The following is a 22,480-nucleotide window of genomic DNA, read 5'->3' on the forward strand; positions in this document are numbered from 1 at the left end:
GGTGTTCTGACTGTCAACTCTATACATGCCTCCCTCTCATAATCTTACATACAGCACTTCTATCCGGTTTCCCCCCCCCTCCCCTCCCCTCCCCTCCCCTCCCCCCTCTCCCCCCTCCCCTCCCCCCCTCTCCCCTCCCTCTCCCCCCTCCCCTCCCCCCCTCTCCCCTCCCTCTCCCCCCTACCCTCCCCTCCCCTCCCCTCCCCACTGTAGATTGCAAGAATTTTGACGATAGCAAGAGTTGACACTAGGATGGGATATATATATAAGAAAATAACAGCAGATGCTGGTACAAATCAAGGGTCTCGACCTGAAACGTCACCCATTCCTTCTCTCCTGGGATGCTGCCTGACCTGCTGAGTTACTCCAGCATTTTGGGATATATATATATATATATATATATATATATAATATAAGAAAATAACTGCAGATGCTGGTACAAATCGAAGGTGTTTATTCACAAAATGCTGGAGTAACTCAGCAGGTCAGGCAGCATCTCGGGAGAGAAGGAATGTGTCGAGACCCTTCTTCAGACTGATGGGATGGGATGTTCAGACTGACACTCGGATGGGATGTTCTCTCGGGAGTGCCCTTGAGTTCCCCCCTGTGTGTGGGTAGAGAGAGAGAGAGAGAGATGGGGTGGGGGTGGGGTGAGTTGGCGTTTGAGGATTTCCCTTATTTGGCGACCCGATGAGTGATTTCGGGCAGCCCCGCCGAGCGAGAAGCTCCTAATTCGGATGTCTGAGGGTTTGGTCAATTACGTGCTGACATGACACAACTGTATCCAGGGTGGAGCGGCCAATTGCTGCAACGCGGCATCCCAATTGTTCAACACGGGCTGATGATGATGATGATGTGTCGGGAGTTTCCAATCAGAGGGGGTCGACAACAACCTCTGGGAAGGGAACAGACTGGAGAAGCCGTGTGTCGTGATATTGGTGGATGGCTAATTATATTTGCACCGAACTTCAGGTCTCTCTCAGGTGGGGATAACTCTCTCTCAGAGTCTGTTCACACCGCGCCTGTCTGCTGGATGCATTTGGACCTGTTGTCAGATGAATTTTAAGCCGCATTGATTTAAAAAAAAAAAATCTGTATGAGATTTGTAAATGCTAGCTGCAAAATGCAAGGTAGGACGTTCGTTGCACATTGGGGTTTTGTTTAACGTTTCCCATTTGATGCCTTTGTATTTGCCCGGTCTTAAAAAAGACGCAGTTTCAGGTCGCAAGGTAAGGTAATTTAAGGAACAAGATTAAAATGCAGTTGGAGGCTCCTGGTTCCTTGCTTGTCTGTGGACAGCCAGAGAGCCGCTTTGATAATCGATCTGCTTTTGTTGCAAACGAGTCAAAACGCGCGGTGTCGACCGTCTGAACCGCAGAGCTTGGAGCTGGAGGTTCAAAACATCATCGCTCACCATCAACTGTGCTGTGCATTCAATCATTTGCACGGTGCTTTGCAGGGAATGTATGTATGTTATGCATGCACACCGACACAATACCGGGCGTTCTTCAATGGCAATGGAAATGCATCTTTCTTATCTTGCATTGCACAAACAAAAAGTCGTTCGTTATGTTTTAGGAGCTTTGGAGAGACCCAAGATTATCAGACGCACCGTGTCTGGTTTGTGTTTATAAAATAAATGTGTGTATATATATATACACATAGAGAGAGAGAGAGAGATATGTGACGCTGGGCATTGTGGAGCGTTGTTAAAAGGAAGGAAGGGGTATTTTTAAATATGCGGTCTGTTCCCCGCGTCTAATTTTTGGATGACGTGCATGAAAAACCCGCATCAAGACGATGGGGGAAGACACCAGGAACTGCAGATGCTTGATGATAAGGGGGGCGACGATACATGCGGGTTTGGGGCTGGGGTTGCGTGGTCGGCGTCTGTCACTGAGTGTAAACGGCAAGAGGCGAGGGCAGCGACCGAGGCAGCGGGCACACCAGGACAGGACATGGGCGGAGAAGATGGACAAGCAAACGCATCTGCCCCCCCATTGTCAACAGAGCAGGGGGAGAGTGTGGAGCTGTGGAGATGGAGAGGGATAGAGAGAGAGATAGAGAGAGATAGAGTGAGATAGAGATAGAGTGAGAGAAATAGAGAGTGAGAGATAGAGAGAGAGATCAGCGTGCCACGAATTGCTACAGCTCCTGCCCCCATTGTCAACAGAGCAGGGGGAGCGTGGAGCTGTGGAGATAGATAGAGAGAGAGATAGAGAGAGATGTAGAGAGATAGTGAGAGAGATAGAGATAGAGAGTGAGAGATGGAGAGAGAGAGAGAGAGAGAGAGAAAAGCGTGCCACGACTTGCTACAGCTCCTGCCCCCATTGTCAACAGAGCAGGGGGAGTGTGGAGCTAGATAGAGAGAGAGAGAGAGTGAGAGAGATAGAGAGAGATAGAGAGAGAGAAAAAGAGAGAGAGAGCTAGAGAGAGACATAGAGAGAGAGAGAGAGAGGGTCTGAAGGGTCTCGACCCGAAACGTCACCCGTTCCTTCTCTCCTGAGATGCTGCCCGACCCGCTGAGTTACTCCAGCACTTTGTGAATAAATACCTTCGATTTGTACCAGCATCTGCAGTTATTTTCTTATACTGAGATAGAGAGAGAGAGATGGAGAGTGAGATCAGCGTGCCACGACTTGCTACAGCTCAGGCTGTTGTTGCAAAGAGATTTCCCGTTCATCAGGGTTTTACTGCACATTGTTGAGTTTGGCGTTCAAATTCACATTCCGCTCACACACAGTCGGCGAGTCTGACCTGGAATTGGTCGGGGTGTTCTCTGTGGCCAACCCCAAGTGATTGCTGCCTACTGTTTTAATTGTGTGTGTGTGTGTGTGCACAGAGTACAACCACTTCAGGTTTACCTCGAGCTGTACCTGTTAAGTTCTGTCAATTCCACCAGGCTACGAGTTAATAAACATGCTAATAATTTAAAAGCACCTACCACCACCAGAGTCGAGAACAGCTGCTTCCTCTTTGTTATCAGGCTTCTGGATGATCATAGAGTCATACACCGTGGAAACAGGCCCTTCGGTCCAACTTGCCAACACGGACCCAACATGCCCCATCCACACTAATCCCACTTGGCCCATATCCCTCTCAAGAAGGGTCTCAGTCTGAAGAAGGGTCTCGACCCGAAACGTCGCCCATTCCTTCTCTCCTGAGATGCTGCCTGACCCGCTGAGTTACTCCAGCATTTTGTGAATAAATACCTTCGATTTGTACCAGCATCTGCAGTTATTTTCTTATACCTCTCAAGAAGGGTCTCAACTCAAAACATCACCCATTCCTCCTCTCCAGAGATGCTGCCTGTCTCACTGAGTTACTCCTTTTGTGTCTATCTTCCATTTCCCTTTAAACCTTTCACATACCTGTCCACATACCTGTCCAATTGTCTCTTAAATGCTGCAATAGTACCTGCTTCAACTACCTCCTCTGGCAGTTCGTTCTGTGCACTTACCACACTTTTGTGTAAAAAACAGTTACCCCTCGAGTTCCTATTAAATCTTATCCCCTCCTCACCTTAAACCTATATCCTCTTGTTCTCAATTCCCCTACTCTGGGCAAAAGACTCGAAGCATTTACCCCAATCTATTCCTCCCATGGTCTTGTACGCGACCAAGCAAAAGTGAAATGAATCCATTCAAAAGGAGATCTATGTTTAAGGTTGATTATTATCACAGGTAGTGCATCACCATGCAAGAATTTCATTGTTTTGGTACATTTGACAATATAACCCACGGATCATTGAGTCATATGAGGAGCGTTTGGTGGCTCTGGGCCTGTACTCGTTGGTGTTTAGAAGGATGATGGGGATCTCTTTGAAAGCTACTGAATAATGAAAGGCCTAGATAGGGTGGATGTGGAGAGGATGTTTCCAGCAGTGGGGGAGTCTAGGACCAGAGGGCACAGCCTCAGAATAAAAGGACGTGCCTCTAGAATGGAGATGTGGAGGAATTTCTTTAGCCAGAGGGTGGACAATCTGTGGAGTTCATTGTCACAGGCAGCTGTGGAGGATAAGTCTTTGGGTATTTTAAAAGTGGAGGCTGAAAAGTTCTTGATTAACAAAGGCATCAAAGGTTATGGAGAGAAGGCAAGAGAATGGGGTTGAGAGGGAAAAATAGACCAGCCATGATTGAATGGTGGAGCATAGTTCATGGGCTGAATGGCATAATTCTGCTCCTATGTCTTATGATGTTATGAAAACATTCTTGACACTCTCTTGACTCTTGTGTACTGAGTCACTGTGAAAAGCTTTTGCTCACATGCTACCCAATCAAATAATACTGTACATGAATCTAATGGTGCCAAACAGAAGTATACAAGGTAGCATGAAGAGAAAGATTCCACAGTGGTATCTATACTCTTAAGTTTAGAGAGTTATGGGTCAGGCGCGGGAAGGTGGGACTAGTGTAGATGGGGCATGTAGGCCGGCATGAGCAAGTTGGGCCGAAGGGCCTGTTTCCTCACTGTATGACTCTATGGCCTACAATTATAAATGTTGAGGTGTTGTTTGGTGATAGTTCAGGCAATGGTGGGGTCCTTAATTGGAGTCATACCGCAGTGAAATAGCCCCTGTTACAGTCAGCGAAAAGACGAAACATGATTACAATCAAGCCATCCCCAATGTACGGATACAAGATGAGCGGAATAACCCGTAGCGGAATGCTAGTGCTAGAATATAGATTTAAAAGAGTGGAACGATTGTAATGAATGATTGCAGAACAACATAGGCACTGAAAAAGAAATATGCATTAGGACAGAGCTGCTACATAAATAATTACTCAAAAGCATGAAACCATAACATAAAACAATTATAATTCTTGATCCAATCTCTGAAATAGCTTCCATTCTATACTTGAATGTATAATTTCAACAAATATAGTTTTTTAATTATAAGGTTTGGTACACTATGATGATGCTTCTTGGTATTCAATATAATTATGTTGTTATTATTGTATCTAATTAGGAGGAGGGGGAGTTCAACGAGATCTGGGTGTCCTAGTGCATCAGTCAATGAAAGGAAGCATGCAGGTACAGCAGGCAGTGAAGAAAGCCAATGGAATGTTGGCCTTCATAACAAGAGGAGTTGAGTATAGGAGCAAAGAGGTCCTTCTACAGTTGTACCGGGCCCTGGTGAGACCGCACCTGGAGTACTGTGTGCAGTTTTGGTCTCCAAATTTGAGGAAGGATATTCTTGCTATGGAGGGCGTGCAGCGTAGGTTCACTAGGTTAATTCCCGGAATGGTGGGACTGTCATATGTTGAAAGGCTGGAGCAATTGGGCTTGTATACACTGGAATTTAGAAGGATGAGGGGGGATCTTATTGAAACATATAAGATAATTAGGGGATTGGACACATTAGAGGCAGGAAACATGTTCCCAATGTTGGGGGAGTCCAGAACAAGGGGCCACAGTTTAAGAATAAGGGGTAGGCCATTTAGAACGGAGATGAGGAAGAACTTTTTCAGTCAGAGAGTGGTGAAGGTGTGGAATTCTCTGCCTCAGAAGGCAGTGGAGGCCAGTTCGTTGGATGCTTTCAAGAGAAAGCTGGATAGAGCTCTTAAGGATAGCGGAGTGAGGGGGTATGGGGAGAAGGCAGGAACGGGGTACTGATTGAGAGTGATCAGCCATGATCGCATTGAATGGCGGTGCTGGCTCGAAGGGCTGAATGGCCTACTCCTGCACCTATTGTCTATTGTCTAATTAAAAGGGGTGATTTTTTTTTTCAGGGGTGGTGTTGGTTGTTTGTATGAAATATATTCAAAACAGCAGAAAGTTGAAACTTAAGACAGATACAAAGTGCTGGAGTAACTGGGCGGGTCAGGCAGCATATCTGGAGGACATGGTTAGGTGATGTTTCGGGTTGGGACCCTTCTTCAGACTTCAGACTTGGATCTCTGGTGCTGTGAGTCTGAAGAAGGTTCCCGACCCGGAACGAGACCCATCTTTTCTCTCCAGAGACGCTGCCTGACCCGCTGAGTTACTCTAGCAATTTGTGTCTCTCTTCGGTATAAACCAGCAGCTGATGTTCCATTCTACCCATTTTGTCTGCAGTTCTTTCTCTCTACTGAAAATTGCATCTACTTCTATTTTTTTTAAAGTGATGTGCATTTTCTTTTTAGTGAATCAAAAGCAAAATATTGGGGCAAATTAAACATCCACTATTTTGTGTGGAACATTGTGACAATTACGCGTAAATGTCTGGTTAGTCAGGATATTGTTGTGGGCACAGATGTTGTGGACACAGATTGTGTGGCTGCTGGGTTGTTGCTCAAATGGTCTGTATTCAGTGTGTCCAACTTGCCTACAGTCTCACTTGGATGCTGACAGCCCTACTCCACTTTCCTGGAAACATAGAAAATAGGTGCAGGAGGAGGCCATTTGGCCCTTCGAGCCAGCACCGCCATTCATTGTGATCATGGCTGATCATCCATAATCAGTAACCCATGCCTGCCTTCTCCCCATATCCCTGGATTCCACTGGCCCCTAGAGCTCTATCTAACTTTCTTTTAAATTCATGTCTGTTGTAAATGTAATGGGGAGATGAAGGAGATCTTGGAATATTAAAGTTAATGGGGAGACTAGAGATATAACGTCCAGGAGAAATCAGGCATTGCACCCAAGCCATATGGTTCATTAGTTCAAGTGTTTATAGAGTTTAGAGATACATTCAAAACTCCGCTGCCCGTCTACTCACACACACCTCGATCCGTGACCATATCACCCCCGTCCTTTATAAACTCCACTGGCTCCCCATCCCCCAGAGAATCCAGTACAAAATCCTCCTCATAACCTACAAAGCCCTCCATAACCTGGCCCCATCCTACCTGACCGACCTCCTCCACAGGCACACTCCCACCTGCACCCTCCGCTCTGCCGCTGCCAATCTCCTATCCCCCCACATCCGGACCAAACTCAGATCCTGGGGGGACAGGGCTTTCTCCATCGCTGCTCCCACCCTATGGAACTCACTACCCCAAACCGTTAGAGACTCCTCCACACTCACCACATTCAAAACATTGCTGAAGTCTCACCTGTTCAGTACTGCCTTCAACCACTGAAGGTCACCTCACCTTCTGTCTCCTTTCTCTGTTCATTTATTTATTTACTTATTTATCTATTTATTCATTTCCCTATGTTCTCAAAATCTCTGTAAAGCGTCTTTGAGTATATGAAAAGCGCTATATAAATAAAATGCATTATTATTATTATTATACAGCCCTTCGGCCCACAGAGTCCACGCCGACCATCCGTTCACACTAGTTCAGTTATCCAACTTTCGCATCCCCTCCCTACTCACTCGGGGGCAATTTACAGAGGCCGATTAACTTGCAAACCCACACGTCTTTGATATGTCGGAGGAAACCAGAGCACCCGGAGGAAACCCAAATAGACAGTGTTACCCAATTCAAGGATATCTTAACAACTATCACGCATTGTTCAGTGTTGTGCAAAATACTCACCTAATGTCTCAGCAACCAGCAGATGGAATTCTAGGTGGTACTTTGGAAGATTGATGTCACAGGTACTAACCTCCCCAATATCGAAGGGTTCTAAAGGAGGCTCCCCTCAAAGAGGTAGTCAGCATCACCAGAGACCCACACCACCCTCGCCAGGCTCTCATTACACTCCTGCTATCGGGAAGAAGGTACAGGAGTTTGAAAGTTGTAATGTTCAGGAACATCATCTTCTCAACAGCCATCAGGCCCTTGAACACTACAAAACGCTACCGAAACTATGGACTGTGGACTGTGTTTGGTTGCACCTTAGGGCAGCACAGTGATGCAGTGGTAGAGTTGCTGCCTCACAGTGCCAGAGACCCGGGTTCGATCCTGAATATGGGAGCTGTCCGTATGGAGTTTGTATGTTCTCTCGTGACTGCGTGGGTTTCTCCTAGTGCTCCGGTTTCCTCCCACATTCCAAAGACGTGCAGGTTTGTAGGTTAATTGGCTTCTGTAAATTGTCCATGGTGTGTAGGATATAACTAGTGTACCGGCTGATTGCTGGTTGGCAGGGACTTGGTGGACAGAAGGTCATGTTTCCATGCTGTATCTCTTAAAGAAAAATGGACTTTGGGCTTTTTTTGCAGTAGTATTGAAGGTTATTAATTGATTTAATTTCATTTTGTTTATTATATGTTATCTATGAGTATTGTGTTTACAAAGCTGTTAAGTTGTGGCAAGGAAGAACTTCATAGCACCATTGTCTGTACAATGCTTCCACAAGTGGGAGATTCTAGGACCTGAGGCCAGAGCCTCAGAATAAAAGGGCTTGCCTTTAAAAAGGAGATGAGTGGGAGGGTGGTGAATCTGTGGAATTCATTGCCACAGAAGGCTGTGGAGGCCAAGTCAGTGCGCATTGTTCAGGCGGAGATTCTTGATTAGTACGGCTGTCAGGGGTTATGGGGGAGAAGGCAGGAGGATGTGGTTGAGAGGGAAAGATGGATCAACCATGGTTGAATGGCAGGGTAGTCTTGATGGGCCGAATGGCCCAATTCAGCTCCTGTAACTTGTGAACATTGTTGACTCTTGATGTTTGGTCATTCAGATGTTTTTGAGTCATTCTCAAAAGGGCATCATCACGTAGGATTTCCTGGGTGACAAACAGAGAAGTTGAGCTTGGGTAGACCAGGCACATCTTTCCCACACTTGTGAATCAATGCCTGATGTTTGTTCTTCTTGTGAACTTGCAGGAGGTCTAAAACATGGAACCAGTGGAGAAATGGAACAAAGACTTGCTCGTTCTCAAGCTTCTGAACAACAAGTTGAACTCAAAGGAAAATGGGACCACAGGTAGGGATGTTTGGGACTATAACCATAAAAAGATTGTGTACTGTCAGAATAATCTTAGCTTGAATTACAAATATCTCAATATGCTGTATTTTGGATGAATGGTTTCAGGGTTCTATGCCAGGACCTCTGTTGTTTGCGATAAGTATAAATGACTTGGATGCAAATGTAGATGGGTTGGTTAGTAAGTTTGCAGATGGCGCCAAGTTTGCCGGGGTCATGAACTGTGAAGAAGGCTTCAAAGGACACAGCGGGATATAGATCAGCTACAGAAATGGGCGGGCAAGTGGCAGATGGAGTTTACTCCAAGCAAATGGGTTGGTGGGAGATTGAATATAAGAAGAAAATATACAATTAATGGCAAAGCCTTTAACTGCATTGATGTACAGAGGGAGGTTGGAGTCCAAGTCCATAACTCCCTGAACGTAGCAGCACTGGTAGGTAGAGTGATAAAGAAAGCATGTGGTGTGCTTACCTGCACGTTTGGTGGGCATTGAGTATAAGAGTCAGGGAGTCATGATGCAAATTTGCAGGGTTTTAATTTGGCTGCATTTGGTGTATTATGTGCAGTTCTGGTCGCCCCGTTACTGGTGGCTGTTGGAGAGGATGCAGAGGAAGTTTATCCGAATGATTCTTGGATTAGGGAATATAAACTACAGAGAGAGAGGTTAGACAGACTGGGATCGTTTTCCCTGGAATGCCAGAGGTTGAGGGGATACCTATGGTTATATAACATATGAGAGGCATAGATAGGGTAGACAGTCAAAACCTTTATCCCATGGTAGCAATATAAAATACTGCAGGGCATAGCCTTAAGGTGAGAGGGACAAGGTTTAAAGGAGATGTGCAGGACATGTTCTTTTTACACAGAAGGTGGTTGGGGCCCTGAACTCGCTGCTGGGGGTGGTAATGGTGGAGGCAGATATAATTGTAGATTTGACTGAGTTTTGTAGGTACATGTATATGGAAGGATGTGGATTGCCTGTGGGCAGATAAGAATTGGTCTTGGTAGCGTGTTCGGCATGAACGTTGTGGGCCACAGGGCCTGTTCCCGTGCTGTACTGAGGAGGGGTCCCCACCCGAAACGTCACCTGTCCTTTTCTTCCAGAGATGCTGAGTTGCTCCAGCACTTTGTCTCTATCTTTGTTCAAGGGCTTGCTGTGCTGCTAATGAGACCAGTAGTGCAGTTGTTATGTAGCCCCCTCGGGCTGCAAAAGTGTGGGCTACAGACTCAAACTGAGTTAAAGATTGGATTATGGTGCCTTTAGTGTAAAGTTACTGATGGACAATAGACAATAGGTGCAGGAGTAGGCCAATCGGCCCTTCGAGCCAGCACCACCATTCAATGTGATCATGGCTGATCATTCACAATCAGTACCCTGTTCCTGCCTTCTCCCCATACCCCCTGACTCCGCTATCCTTAAGAGCTCTATCTAGTTCTCTCTTGAATGCATTCAGAGACTTGGCCTCCACTGCCCTCTGTGGCAGTGAATTCCACAGATTTACAACTCTCTGACTGAAAAAGTTTTTCCTCATCTCCGTTCTAAATGGCCTACCCCTTATTCTTAAACTGTGGCCCCTGGTTCTGGATATTTAATATTTTCATTGATTGAATAATGCAATAATCGGCCCTCTGTCCACGCCGACCATTGATCAAGGGGGCAGAAAGTTAGAAAAGAGGAGGCTGCGGGACAAAGTGATAGGTGGATACAGGGGAGAGGGTTTTTTTATGGATAGACAGATGAAAAGGAGGCAGAAGGGTGTGAGATAAGGAGAGAAGAGGAGTGAATTGGAATTGATTGAAAGATACAGCATGAAAACATGTCCTTCAGCCCACCGAGTCCACGCTGCCCATCGATCACCCGGTCACACTTGCTCTCTGTGATCCCACTTTCACATCCACTCCCTGCACGCTAAGGGGAAATTTTACAGAGGGCCAATCAACCTACAAACCCGCACATCTTTGGGATGTGGGAGGAAGCCTGAGCACCCGGAGGAAACCCATGTGGTCACAGGGAGAACGTGCAAACTCCACACACAGACAGCACCCGAGGTCAGGATTGACCCCTGGTCTCTGGGGCTGTGAGGCAGTGGCTCTACCCGCTGCCACCCGGATATACTTTTTCCCAATTTTTCTCTGCCGTGGTATATTCCAAAGAAAAGGTCGCAATCTTCCCCAAAATGTCCCCAGCCTCTTTGATGGAGGCCGCTCTGGTGTGGGAACAGCAGAGGGATACGTGCGGTTAAATTATTGTGTTGCTCACAAAATGGAAGCATAAGGCACTCAATAAAGAACATAGTTCCTCTTTCTAGCTTGTGCAGTATCAGCTGCATTTCATCTGTGGCACCCACTGGTTACTAGTCATCCGATGAACGAAAGATCCAACAATGATTATGGTGCTTTCAATATTAAACTATTAATACCTCTAAATACTTGGAAAGATAAGGCAGAGGAACAGGCCCTTCGGCCCACCAACTCCATGCCGACCGTCGATCACCCATTCACACTAGTTCTTTGTTATGCCACTTTCCTATCCACTCCCGACACATCAGGGCAATTTATGGAAGCCAATTAACCGACAAACCCTTCTGCCAAATGTCAGCAGGGAGAAGCAGGAATAACCGGGTGGGACAAGTCTTTGATTGTGCTGGGTGCTTTTCCAAGGCAATGTGAAGTGTAGTGGGAATCAACGGTGAGGGGTCTGTCTGGTCTGTGTGATCGACTGGGCTACATCTACAACTCTCTGCAATTTCTTACGGTCTTGGGCAGAGCTGTTCCCAAACCAAGCTGTGATGCAACCTGACAGTATACTTTCTATGGTGCATCTGTAGAAGTTGATCAGAATTATTGGAGACAGTCCAAATTTCCTCGGTTTCCCAAAGCTAGTAGAGGCGCTAGTGTTCCTTCTTGGCTGTTGCATTGATGAGGCTGGTCCACGATAGTGCGTTGGTTTATTGACGCCAAGGAACTGGAAGCTCTCAACCATTTCCTCCTGGTTTCTCCGTAGAAATTCAAAATGGTTGACGTTTTTGACCCCCGTTTGCAAAATGTATGAAGGTTTTGAGCTGCAATTGGCTTCCATTTAACCCCAAATAATTGCAACTACAAACTGGATATCCCACAGATGATAATTATGTCCCGACATAATTTTGAGGGTCCGATTTTATACACTTGGTCCAGGAGTAAATAAAGGGCTCACAGTTGCTTTTCATCATTGCTGCCCCTTTCGGGATATCCCAAGTGCTTACTGCCAATTAGATACCTACGCAGCATAGTTACTGTTGATTTGTAGGAAACACCACACCATCTTAGCGAGACCCGGGTTCGTTCGCGACTACGGGTGCTGTCTGTACTGAGTTTGTACGTTCGCCCCATGACCGCGTGGGTTTTCTCCGCGATCTTCGGTCTCCCCCCACACTCCAAAGACGTACAGGTTTGTAGTTAATTGGCTTGGTGTATGTGTAAATTGTCCCCAGTGTGTGTAGGATAGTGTTAATGTGCGGGGATCGCTGGTCGGTGTGGACTTGGTGGGCCGAAGGGCCTGTATCTCTAAACTAAACTAAATCTTCACACGGCAAACTCACAGAGGAGTATGTTGATGATTAAAAATATCTGGTTTTAGAATATTGAGCAATGCTTTGACAGACATTAAGGCAAATGGTGTTGGCAATTGCTGTTATCTCTGAATGATGGATGGCAATTTCATGATAATTGATCCAGCAATGATATAGCAGCCATTCATTAACTGTTCGCGTTGTAATGATTACCCTTGTGTAAACTGCTCTTGCAGGAGGTATCTTTTATTTGCCTTCATCAATGGCAGGTTGACAAAGTATCTTAGCATTATGAAATTAAAAAAAAAACCTACCGGATTTCCAAAATAAAACCAGAAAATGTTGACAACATTGAGAAGGTCGGACAGCATTTCTGGGGACTCCCCTCCATTGACTCCGTCTACACTTCACGCTGCCTCGGAATAGCAGCCAATATAATCATAGGCTTGTCCCACCCCGGTCATTCCTTCTTCTCCCCGCTCCTATTGGGCAAAAGGTACTCAAGCCTCTATCCAATGTACAGAAAGCGAGCAACACCATACTTGGGAACAGCTTCGTCCCCCCTGTTAATTGAGTTTGTACATTCTCCCTGTGACCGTGTAGGCTTTCCCCGGGTGCTCCGATTTCCTCCCACACTCCGAAGACAGGCAGGTTTGTAGGTTAATTGGCTTCAGTAGAGATCGAGTGTGTCGGGTAGCGCTAGTGTACGGGGATCGCCATTCGGCGCCGTCTCGGTTTCCGCATTGGATCGTTAAACTAATCTAAATGTGCCTCAGTGCAGTGAAATTGTTTTGGCATTCAATGCACAAAGTACGCAAAGAGTCGCCTCAAATATGCTGCCGTCAAAGTTACAAAAGTATTCATTATAGTTCGGACGGTCCCTCGTTGCTTCTTATGGTCTTGGCATGATGTACAGCACGGACATTGTGGGCCAAAGGGCCTGTTCCTGTTCTGTACCATTCTACTTGCAATGACTGAACTTAAAGTGAGAAGTATAAATGATCGCAAACTCGGTTAGACACAAAAAGCTGGAGTAACTCAGCGGGGCAGGCAGCATCTCTGGAGAGAAGGAATGCGCGATGTTTCGTGTCCATCTTTGGTTTGAACCAGCATCTGCAGTTCCCTGCACATCATAAACTCTGTTATTGACTTTTGTGCTTTTTTTAATGCAGGAATGATAGCTAAGAACCTGCTCCAAATATTGAAGATCCGTGACTGTTTACCACTCTCTGCTCCTCATTCAGACTGCGGTGCAGGTTTGTATTCCCTCTCGCATTTCTTTGGGAGTAATTTGTTTTGGAGGGGGCCGGCTGTGCAGAGATTATCGGGCAAATCTGTATTACAACACAAGTGTAGAGTTGGCTGGAGTGTAGATATGGATGTACGTTACCCCAATCACAATGCCCCCGCCTACAAACGGTCCCAACGTTTCACCTTCACTGTGCAGATGCCCCAGCAATGACCATCTATTGTGTAAAATACATCCTGATCTTAGCTTAATGCGACCCTTGTTATGTTGTCAAGAGTTATAGTCATAGAGCCCCAGAGTCATACAGCACAGAAGCAGGCCCTTCAGCCCAACTCATCCATGCCGACCAAAATGGCCCATCTACCCGAGTCCCACCTGCTTGTGTTTGACCTACAGTACATCCCTCTGAACCTTTATTCTATCCCTGCCTCTCTGTCTCTTTCTGTGTCTGTGTGTCCCCCTGTTTCTCTGTGTCCCTTTCTGTCGTTTTCTTCTTCACGTGTGTGTGTGCATGTGTGTGTGTGTATGTGTGTGTGTATCGTGTGTATCTGTCTGTCTCTGTGTGTGTGTGTGTGTGTGTGTGTGTGTGTGTGTCTCTCTGTCTGTCTCTCCCTCTGTCTCTGTGTGGCTCTCTCTGCGTCTCTCTCTGTCTGTCCATGTGTGTCTCTTTCTCTGATTCAGTCTCTCTCTCTCTCTCTCTCTCTCTCTCTCTCTCTCTCTCTCTCTCTCTCTCTCTCTCTCTCTCTCTCTCTCTCTCTCTCTCTCTCTCTCTCTCTCTCTCTCTCTCCTCCCCCTCCCATGTTTCTCCCTATCACCGACTCCCCTTCCCATTCCTCTTCCGTTGACCTCTGCAATTCCCTGGCCCGTCTCTCCCTCCTCCTCCTCCCACCCATTCATCCCACATTCTGCCTGGGAGAGTACGTGCTTCACTCCCTCCCACTCAGCTTGCACCCTCTGTGAATCTCTTCAACGCCTGGCTTTGCTTGCAATAACAAACGATTTGAATTGCAAAAGCAAATGGGAACCTGCACAGTGTGTTTGCTAGATTCGGAGGTGCGGCCAATCTAGTGTCAGGCTGGAGAAGGCCACTGTTTACCCTGGTGACAAGTTCACCAGAGTAAGCGGCCACATTCAGACCGATCACTTGGGTGCTTTTGTCTCGAGACGCACACACGCACACGCACACGCGCACACACACACACATTACTTGTGTTAATGTGTAGCCACGAACTTTGTTATTGTGCTAAGCACGTGTTGCATGCTTCGTGAAGTGAAAGGAATGACCCCCGAGCCACCGCTCTCATGGGGTTTGTTGCGATGGGTTTGAATTGGCCGCAGCTTTATTGCAAAGAATGAAGTTATGTATATTATTCCCAAGACCTGGGGTTGGGCAAAAAGATTCCACAAGCTGCACAAACTACCGCGGCTGTTGCCCTAGGAGGCCAGTTGATTACTGACTGTCTGTTGGTAAGAACAAGAATTTTTGTAGATTATTTTGTGGGGAATCCCCTCCCCACCTTCACACCCGAGACTCTTTAAAATGACGGCTCGTTGTCTGATTGACAACCTTCCCTTGAATCGCTAACTTCCCTTGAATATTATTTCTGCATCAACCTGACGTCTTTCTTGCAACGGTGGCGCAGTGGGTAGAGCTGCTGCCTCACCGCGCGGGAGGCCCAGGTCCGATCCTGACCTCGGGCGGTATCTGTGTGTGGAGTGTGCACGTTCTCCCTGCGACCACGTGGGTTTCCTCCGGGTGCTCCAGGTTTCCTCCCGCATCTCGAAGACGTGCGGGTTTGTAGGTTAATTAGCTTCTGAAAATTGGCCATAGTGCACGGGAGAGGATGAGAAAGCGAGATAGCACAGAACTAGTGTTAATGGGTGGTCGATGGTGGGTGGGCCGAAGGGCCTGTTTCCTTGCTGTATCTTTCAATTAATTTTAATTCACTCCTCTCTTTATCTGATGGCCTTCGGACACCTTTTCATCTCTAGCCTTTGTCTACCCATCTGCTTTTCAAAAACCCCCTCCCCTGTATCCACCTATCACTTGCCAGTCTTGGGCCTGCCCCCACCTCTCTTTTCTAGCTTCCCCCCCTCACCCCCAGACTGAACAAGGGTCTCGATGTGAAACGTCGCCTGTCCACTGCCTCCACAGATGCTGCCTGACCCGCTGAGTTCCTGCAGCACTTTGTGTTTTAAGGCAGAGATTTACAGATTCTCGATTACAGATTCTCGATTCTCAAGACTCCAGCCTCTGCCTCCTTTCCTTCTAAAATATAAATGCACTTGAGCGTATTTTGCTCATAGCGTGCTTTTTAAATATTGTGGCAGAAATATCAGGTTTGCTTCTCTCTGAAGTGGCTGGTATGATTGAGACTGGGAATAGACACACAGCAGCCTGCCCTCTCGTGGAAAGTGGGCACAAGAGGCATTAGCCTGGAGCACTCAGTGAAAATTACACTTGTGCGCAGATGTTGACCTGGTGACCAGTTCGTGCTCAACTGCATTATTGACTCGTCAATAAAGAACAAAAGCCCACGAACACTATTTTTATCAGTCAAGGCTGGGGTCCTAATCTGAAAGGAGGTTGGAATGGGATGCCTCAGGGTATGAGAGGCAAAGTTTGAAGGAGAAGTGCAGGACAATGTTTTCACGTGGGGAGTGGTGGGGGCCTGGAATGTGCTGCCAGGGGTGGTGGTGGAGCCAGTTACCATAGTGATAATGTGTAAGAAGTGAACTGCTGATACTGGTTCACTAAAGTACTCCTGCATCCCCTCTCTCCCACCCTCCCCTCTCTCCCACCCTCCCCCATCCTAGTTATCCGACCAATCCCACTGTTCGCATCCTTGTATCCCTCTTGTTATCACACCTCCCCTAGCCAACAATGGGCCATTATGGACACCACTCCTCCCGAGGTCATCTGTTGTCAGACGTGATTTGTCCTGGCCTTTTGTCGCCTCCAGTTTGTTCCTCCCCCCCCCACCACCACTTTCAGACTTTCAGTCTGACGAAGGATTCCAACCCGAAACATCGCCTACTTCTTTCCTCCAGAGATGCTGCCTGACCTGCTGAGTTGCTCCAGCATTTTAGGCTTTTTGGCAGGAAGCGAAAGGAAGGATATGCCTCACGTGGAGGCAGAGGAGATTAGTTTAATTTGGCTTCATGTTTGGCACAATGACTTTAGTTTAGTTTAGAGATGCAGTGTGGAAACAGGCCCTTCGGCCCATGGAGTCCACACCAACCAGCGATCACTTCGTACACAAGTTCCATCCTACAAAATAGGGACAATTTACAAAAGCCAATTAACTTAAACCCGCATGTCTTCGGAACGTGGGAGGAAACTAGAGCACCTGGAAAAACCCACATGGTCACGGGGAGAACGTACAAACTCCGTACAGACAGCACCCATGGTCATGATCTAACCTGGGTACCTAGCGCTGTAAGCCACAACTCAACCGCTGTGCCACCGTGCCATCATTTCCCACACCAGCCACTTAATCTCTGCTTGTTTTCAGTCGTTATGAGCTACACATTTATGTCCGTTTGTGCGCTGTGGACAGCTTGATTGTAATCATGTACAGTCTTTTCTTTGATTGGATAGCATGCAAACAGAATCTTTTTACTGTACCTCAGTACATGTGACAATAAAAAAAAACTAGAACTAAACCATCTACTTTGTGAGAAGGTAGACACAAAATGCTGGCGTAACTCAGCGGGACAGGCAGCATCTCTGGAGAGAAGGAATGGGTGACGATTCGGGTCGAGACCCTTAACATCACCCATTCCTTCTCTCCGGACATGATACCTGTCCCGCTGAGTTACTGCAGCATTTTGTGTCTATCGTCGGTGTGAACCAGCGTCTGCTGTTGCTTCATACACCTTTTGCGATTTTCCACAGGTTCATGCCCAGATTTGGGGATGAGTCGAAGCGAGAGGCCGGGTTACAAACACATCACCATGACCTCGACCCCCAAGCTCCCGGTCCGGTCACACCGACCCCTCTGTCTATCGGTCTCCTCCGACGGAAACGGGCGATATGCAGCTTTGGAATCTCAGGATTTTAAAAGCAGCCTGAAATCACAGGTAAGCACAGTGATGGTGTGCATGGGGTATCGTTATCATTATGGGATATGTCATGCATAGGGTATCGTTATGGGATATCGTTATGGGATATGTCATGCATGGGGTATCGTTATCATTATGGGATATGTTATGCATGGGGTATCAGTATGGGATATTGTTATGGGATATGTCATGCATGGGGTATCGTTATCATTATGGGATATGTCATGCATAGGGTATCGTTATGGGATATTGTTATGGGATATGTCATGCATGGGGTATCGTTATCATTATGGGATATGTCATGCATGGGATATCAGTATGGGATATCGTTATGGGATATCGTTATGGGATATCGTTATTGTTATGGGATATGTTATGCTTGGGATATTGTTATGGGATATATTATGATTGGGATATTGTTATCGTTATGGGATATGTTATGCATGAGAGTGTAGGAGTCAGGCAGCATCTCAGGGTGGGTGACGTTTCGGGTCGAGACCCTTCTTCAGACTGATGTCGGGGGGGGGGCGGCAAAACTTTAGATAGTTCCTCTGTCCCTCTCTTCCCCTCCCCCTTCCCAGTTCTCCCTCTATCTTCCTGTCTCCACCTGTATCCTTCCTTTGTCCCGTCCCCCTGACATCAGTCTGAAGAAGGGTCTCGACCCGAAACGTCACCCATTCCTTCTCTCCTGAGATGTTGCCTGACCTGCTGAGTTACTCCAGCATTTTGTGAATAAATGTTATGCATGGGATATCGTTATGGGATATCGTTATCGTTATGGGATATTGTTATGGGATATCGTTATCGTTATGGGATATGTTATGCATGGGATATCGTTATGGGATATTGTTATGGGATATCGTTATCATTATGGGATATCGTTATGGGATATTGTTATTGTTATGGGATATTGTTATGGGTTATCGTTATCGTTATGGGATATATCATGATTGGGATATCGTTATCGTTATGGGATATGTTATGATTGGGATATCATTATCATTATGGGATATTGTTATGGGATATCGTTATCGTTATGGGATATGTTATGATTGGGATATCATTATCGTTATGGGATATGTTGTGCATGGGATATCGTTCACTCCGGGTACAGCCGAGTGCTCACTGTAAAGGAACGTGGCCACGTGTGGTTGGGGTTGAGGAGTTGGCCAAGAAATGCAGTGGAAACACTGACGAGGATTGGATATTTGCACCACCTAGGGCAGCGAGGCAAGATAATAACCACTCATAAATAAAGTTCCACAGAAATCCGTGGCCTGGAATGTAAGAGGAGTTTAGATGAAGGAATTGGGTTACTCCAGCACTTTGTCTTTTTTTGAAAACCAGCAGCTGCAATTCCTGTGTCTCCAAAGAATTGAAAGAGTCTGAAGAAGGGTCCCAGAGTCTATCTCTGGGTGAATTGGACAGTAACCTAGCTTAAGGAAGGATCGTTCAGAAGCCTGATCACAGAGGGGAAGAAACTGTTCGTGTACATGGTGGTGCACTCTTTCAAGCTTCGGTATCTTCTGCCCAACGGGAGTGGGGAGAAGAACGACTGACCGGGGTGGGACAAGTCTTTGATTTATTTGGCTGTTTTTCCCAGCCAGAGTGAAATGTAGATGGATTCGATGGTGGTGAATCTGGTCTGTGTGATGGACTGGACTAAATCTACAAGTCTCTGCAATTTCTTGCGGCCTTGGGCAGAGCTGTTCCCAAACAAAACTGCGATGCAAGCCGACAGAATGCTTTCTATGGTTTAGTTCAGAGATACAGCATGGAAACAGGCCCTTCGGCCCACCGGGGTCCACTATGTTGTCCCTCTTTTGCGTCCACTCCCTACACTCTAGGGGCAATCTTACAGAGACCAATTAACCTACAAACCAGCACATCTGTGGAATGTGGGAGGAATCCAGAGCACCCGGAGAAAACCCACGTGGTCAAAGGGAGAACATGCAAACTTCACACATACACAGCACCCAAGGTCACGATCGAACCCAGGTGTCTGGCGCTGAGAGGCAACAACTCTACCAGCTACGACACTGTGCCACGCTTAAAGTATCTGAATTCTGTTTACAAAAATTATCCAATTCTTAAATAACGTTCTTCCAATGCATTGTATTATTTTCGAGGGCCCGTTTAGTGGAAGTATATTTTTTCCTGATATTTTCCCTTACACTTTTGCCATCCTTGTTTGTTTCAGATGGACAAGGCTTACACCACTGGGGCCTCCAGCAGCACGGGATCTTTGGAGAGAGCTTCGCTCTTTTGCGCTTCTGGGTCAACCTCAACGCCATCGAATTTAACGGATTCCAACGAAGCGCTGGCCAAGGCCAAGTCCTCCAGCAGATTCTCTCTGTTCTCAGCGCCTTGGAACAGCAGCTCGGAGTCGGACTCCAACCCGCCCTCCAGGTCCGGCTCCAAGAGGCTCAAGAACCACGGCCGCAAGACGGCGAACGAAACGGACAGCCCGAAGGACAGCAAGCGCGGCATCCCCAAGCAGCTCCAGTACTCCGAGCCCGTCATCGCCAAGGTGACGGAGTACATTTACGTGGGGAATGTCAACGCCGCCTACTGCGGGCGTGTCCTGTGCAGGAACAACATCGACAGCATCATTGACATGAGCAACCTACCCGAGGAGTCCAACATGTCCCTCATCCCATGCACCTGCTCCAAGAACGTAAAGCACAGCTGGTCGCGACTCAAGGTCAACATCGGAGACTTCTCCAACGACGACGTCTTCCCTCTGAGGGAACATTGCTTCGAGGACATTAACGGGTGCATCAGCGCGTCAGCGGAGAAACAGAAACGAGTCCTGGTCCACTGCCGGGATGGGTATTCCTTGGCACCAACTTGTATCATACAGTTCCTCATGTTGAAACAAAACATGCATCTCTTGACAGCGTACGAATGTGTGAGATCCAAGTATCCTCTCAACATCAAGGAACGCCATCAGAATCTCTTGGTGACGCTGGAAAAGTCTCTCAGACCGGGCAAAACGGCCCCCGAGTGTTTTAAACAAGCACTGTCTCGAAAGATAGCTTGGACTTAATCCCAAATGCTTGTATCTTCACAGCCTGGTCCAAATAAATGCCTTAACGTTTCCCCTCACGGAGTCTATTAGTTGAAAGTTGGAAACTGGAAACAATTGCCTGCAACTTTGCTTGGCTTGAATATTTTGTTTTGGGTACAAAACCTGGACGAACGCGTCCCTTCCTGGGGTATTTACATACACTTTTTTAAAAGGTTCCTTGGTTTCCTTCTGCATTGAATTGTTCCCTTAATTTATTTGTTTAATTTTCCAAATGGAATAAATAAAAGTGATGAATTATTGGATTGAACACATTTTGATGCACTGAGCGATTATTCTGTGCCTCACTGAGGCAAGGTTGTCAGTCTTAAAAACAATGACGATAGTTTGGTTTAGTTTATTGTTGTCCTGTGTACCGAGATACAGTGAAAAGCTTTTTTGCTGCATGCCATTCGGTCAGCAGAAAGACTGTACGTGATTACAATCGAGCTGTCCAAAGTATACAGATACAGGATGAAGGGAATAATGTTTAGTTTAGTTTCGTTTAGTGATACAGTGTGGAAACAGGCCCTTCGGCCCATCGTGTCCGTGCCGACCAGCGATCCCCGCACACTACACACACTAGTGACAATTTAAAAAAAAACCATTTATACCAAGCCAATTAACCTACAAACCTTTGGAGCGTGGGGGGAAACCGAAGAACTCAAAGTAAACCCACACAGATCATGGGGAGAATGTACAAATTCCGTACAGACAACACCCGTAGTCAGGATCGAACCTAGGTCTCTGGTGCTGTAAGGCAGCAACTCGGCCGCTGCGCCACCGTGTTAGATAAAGTTCAGTAAAGTCCGATTAAAGATAGTCTGAGGGTCTCCAATGAGGTAGATTGTAGCTCAGGACCACTCTCTGGTTGGTGATAGGATGGTTCAGTTGCCTGATAATAGCCGGGAAGAAACTGTCCCTGAACCTGGAGGTTTGTGCTTTGTGACTAGTGGCGTGCCTCGAGGATTGGTGCTGGTCCCATTACTGTTTGTGGTTTATAATCACCAATTTGGATGAGAATGTCGAGGGCATGATTAGTAAGTTTGCGGATGACATGGAAGTGGGTGGTATCGCCCATAGCCAATATGGTCATCAAAAAATAACAGCGGGATCTTGATCAGTTGCGCAAATGGAACGAGCTGCCACGGGTGGAGGCGGAGGCAGGTACAATAGTGGTGTTGAAGAGGATTTTGGATGGGCACATGGACATGCAGGGAATGGGTGGATATTGAACAAGTACAGGCAGGTAAGAGTTGATCTTGGCATCATGTTCGTCACAGATATTGTGGACCGATGGACCTGTTCCTGTCTATGCCAGACATGATGCCAAGATAATCTCCTCTGCCTGTATGTGATCCATATCCCTCCATTCCATGTGTATACCTACAACCTTCTTAAACGCCACTTTCGTATCTGCCTCCACCTCCATCCCTGGCCCAATGGAGGAAGTATATTTTGTACATGTAGCACTTCTTCTTTCGTGTCCATCATCCACGTTTCAAATGTTACATCGCTGTCATCGCCCGTCCTGAAAAGGGCGCAAGCTTCCGGCGACAATCAGTGGGAGCCATCACTTGTACAGTAGACGATGGTGGTAGCAGAATCAGCTCGGGGCATTCCCAGCTTCCAGCCCCGCGACGTGGACGCTTCTGCTATGGGGCCACATGTACTGAGGAGCATAAGTGGAAAGGCCATAATTACTGGTGAATCTAACAACACTGTTGGCACAGACCCAGAGAACCGGGGTTG

The 22,480-nt window shown here is 46.9% G+C and overlaps 1 protein-coding gene across 3 annotated transcripts; it reads left to right on the forward strand.

Moving 5' to 3' along the window:
• Window positions 1–746: 746 nt before the first annotated feature.
• LOC144602115 (uncharacterized) lies at window positions 747–20,933 on the forward strand. 3 transcript variants are annotated; one of them, XM_078414823.1, is made up of 5 exons: window positions 747–983; window positions 8,696–8,795; window positions 13,520–13,603; window positions 17,495–17,679; window positions 19,862–20,933. In XM_078414823.1, exons 2-5 carry the CDS (start codon window positions 8,708–8,710, stop codon window positions 20,708–20,710), a joined length of 1,206 nt encoding a protein of 401 aa, XP_078270949.1. In that variant the 5' UTR covers window positions 747–983; window positions 8,696–8,707; the 3' UTR covers window positions 20,711–20,933. The 3 variants fall into 3 exon arrangements, with proteins under 3 accessions (XP_078270949.1, XP_078270950.1, XP_078270951.1); XM_078414824.1 differs by lacking the exon at window positions 747–983 and adding an exon at window positions 1,024–1,130; XM_078414825.1 differs by lacking the exon at window positions 747–983 and adding an exon at window positions 1,417–1,464.
• The last annotated feature ends 1,547 nt before the right edge of the window (window positions 20,934–22,480 follow it).

Source organism: Rhinoraja longicauda, chromosome 18 (genome assembly GCF_053455715.1).
Source record: "Rhinoraja longicauda isolate Sanriku21f chromosome 18, sRhiLon1.1, whole genome shotgun sequence".
In the NCBI taxonomy this organism is placed as follows: domain Eukaryota; kingdom Metazoa; phylum Chordata; class Chondrichthyes; order Rajiformes; family Arhynchobatidae; genus Rhinoraja; species Rhinoraja longicauda.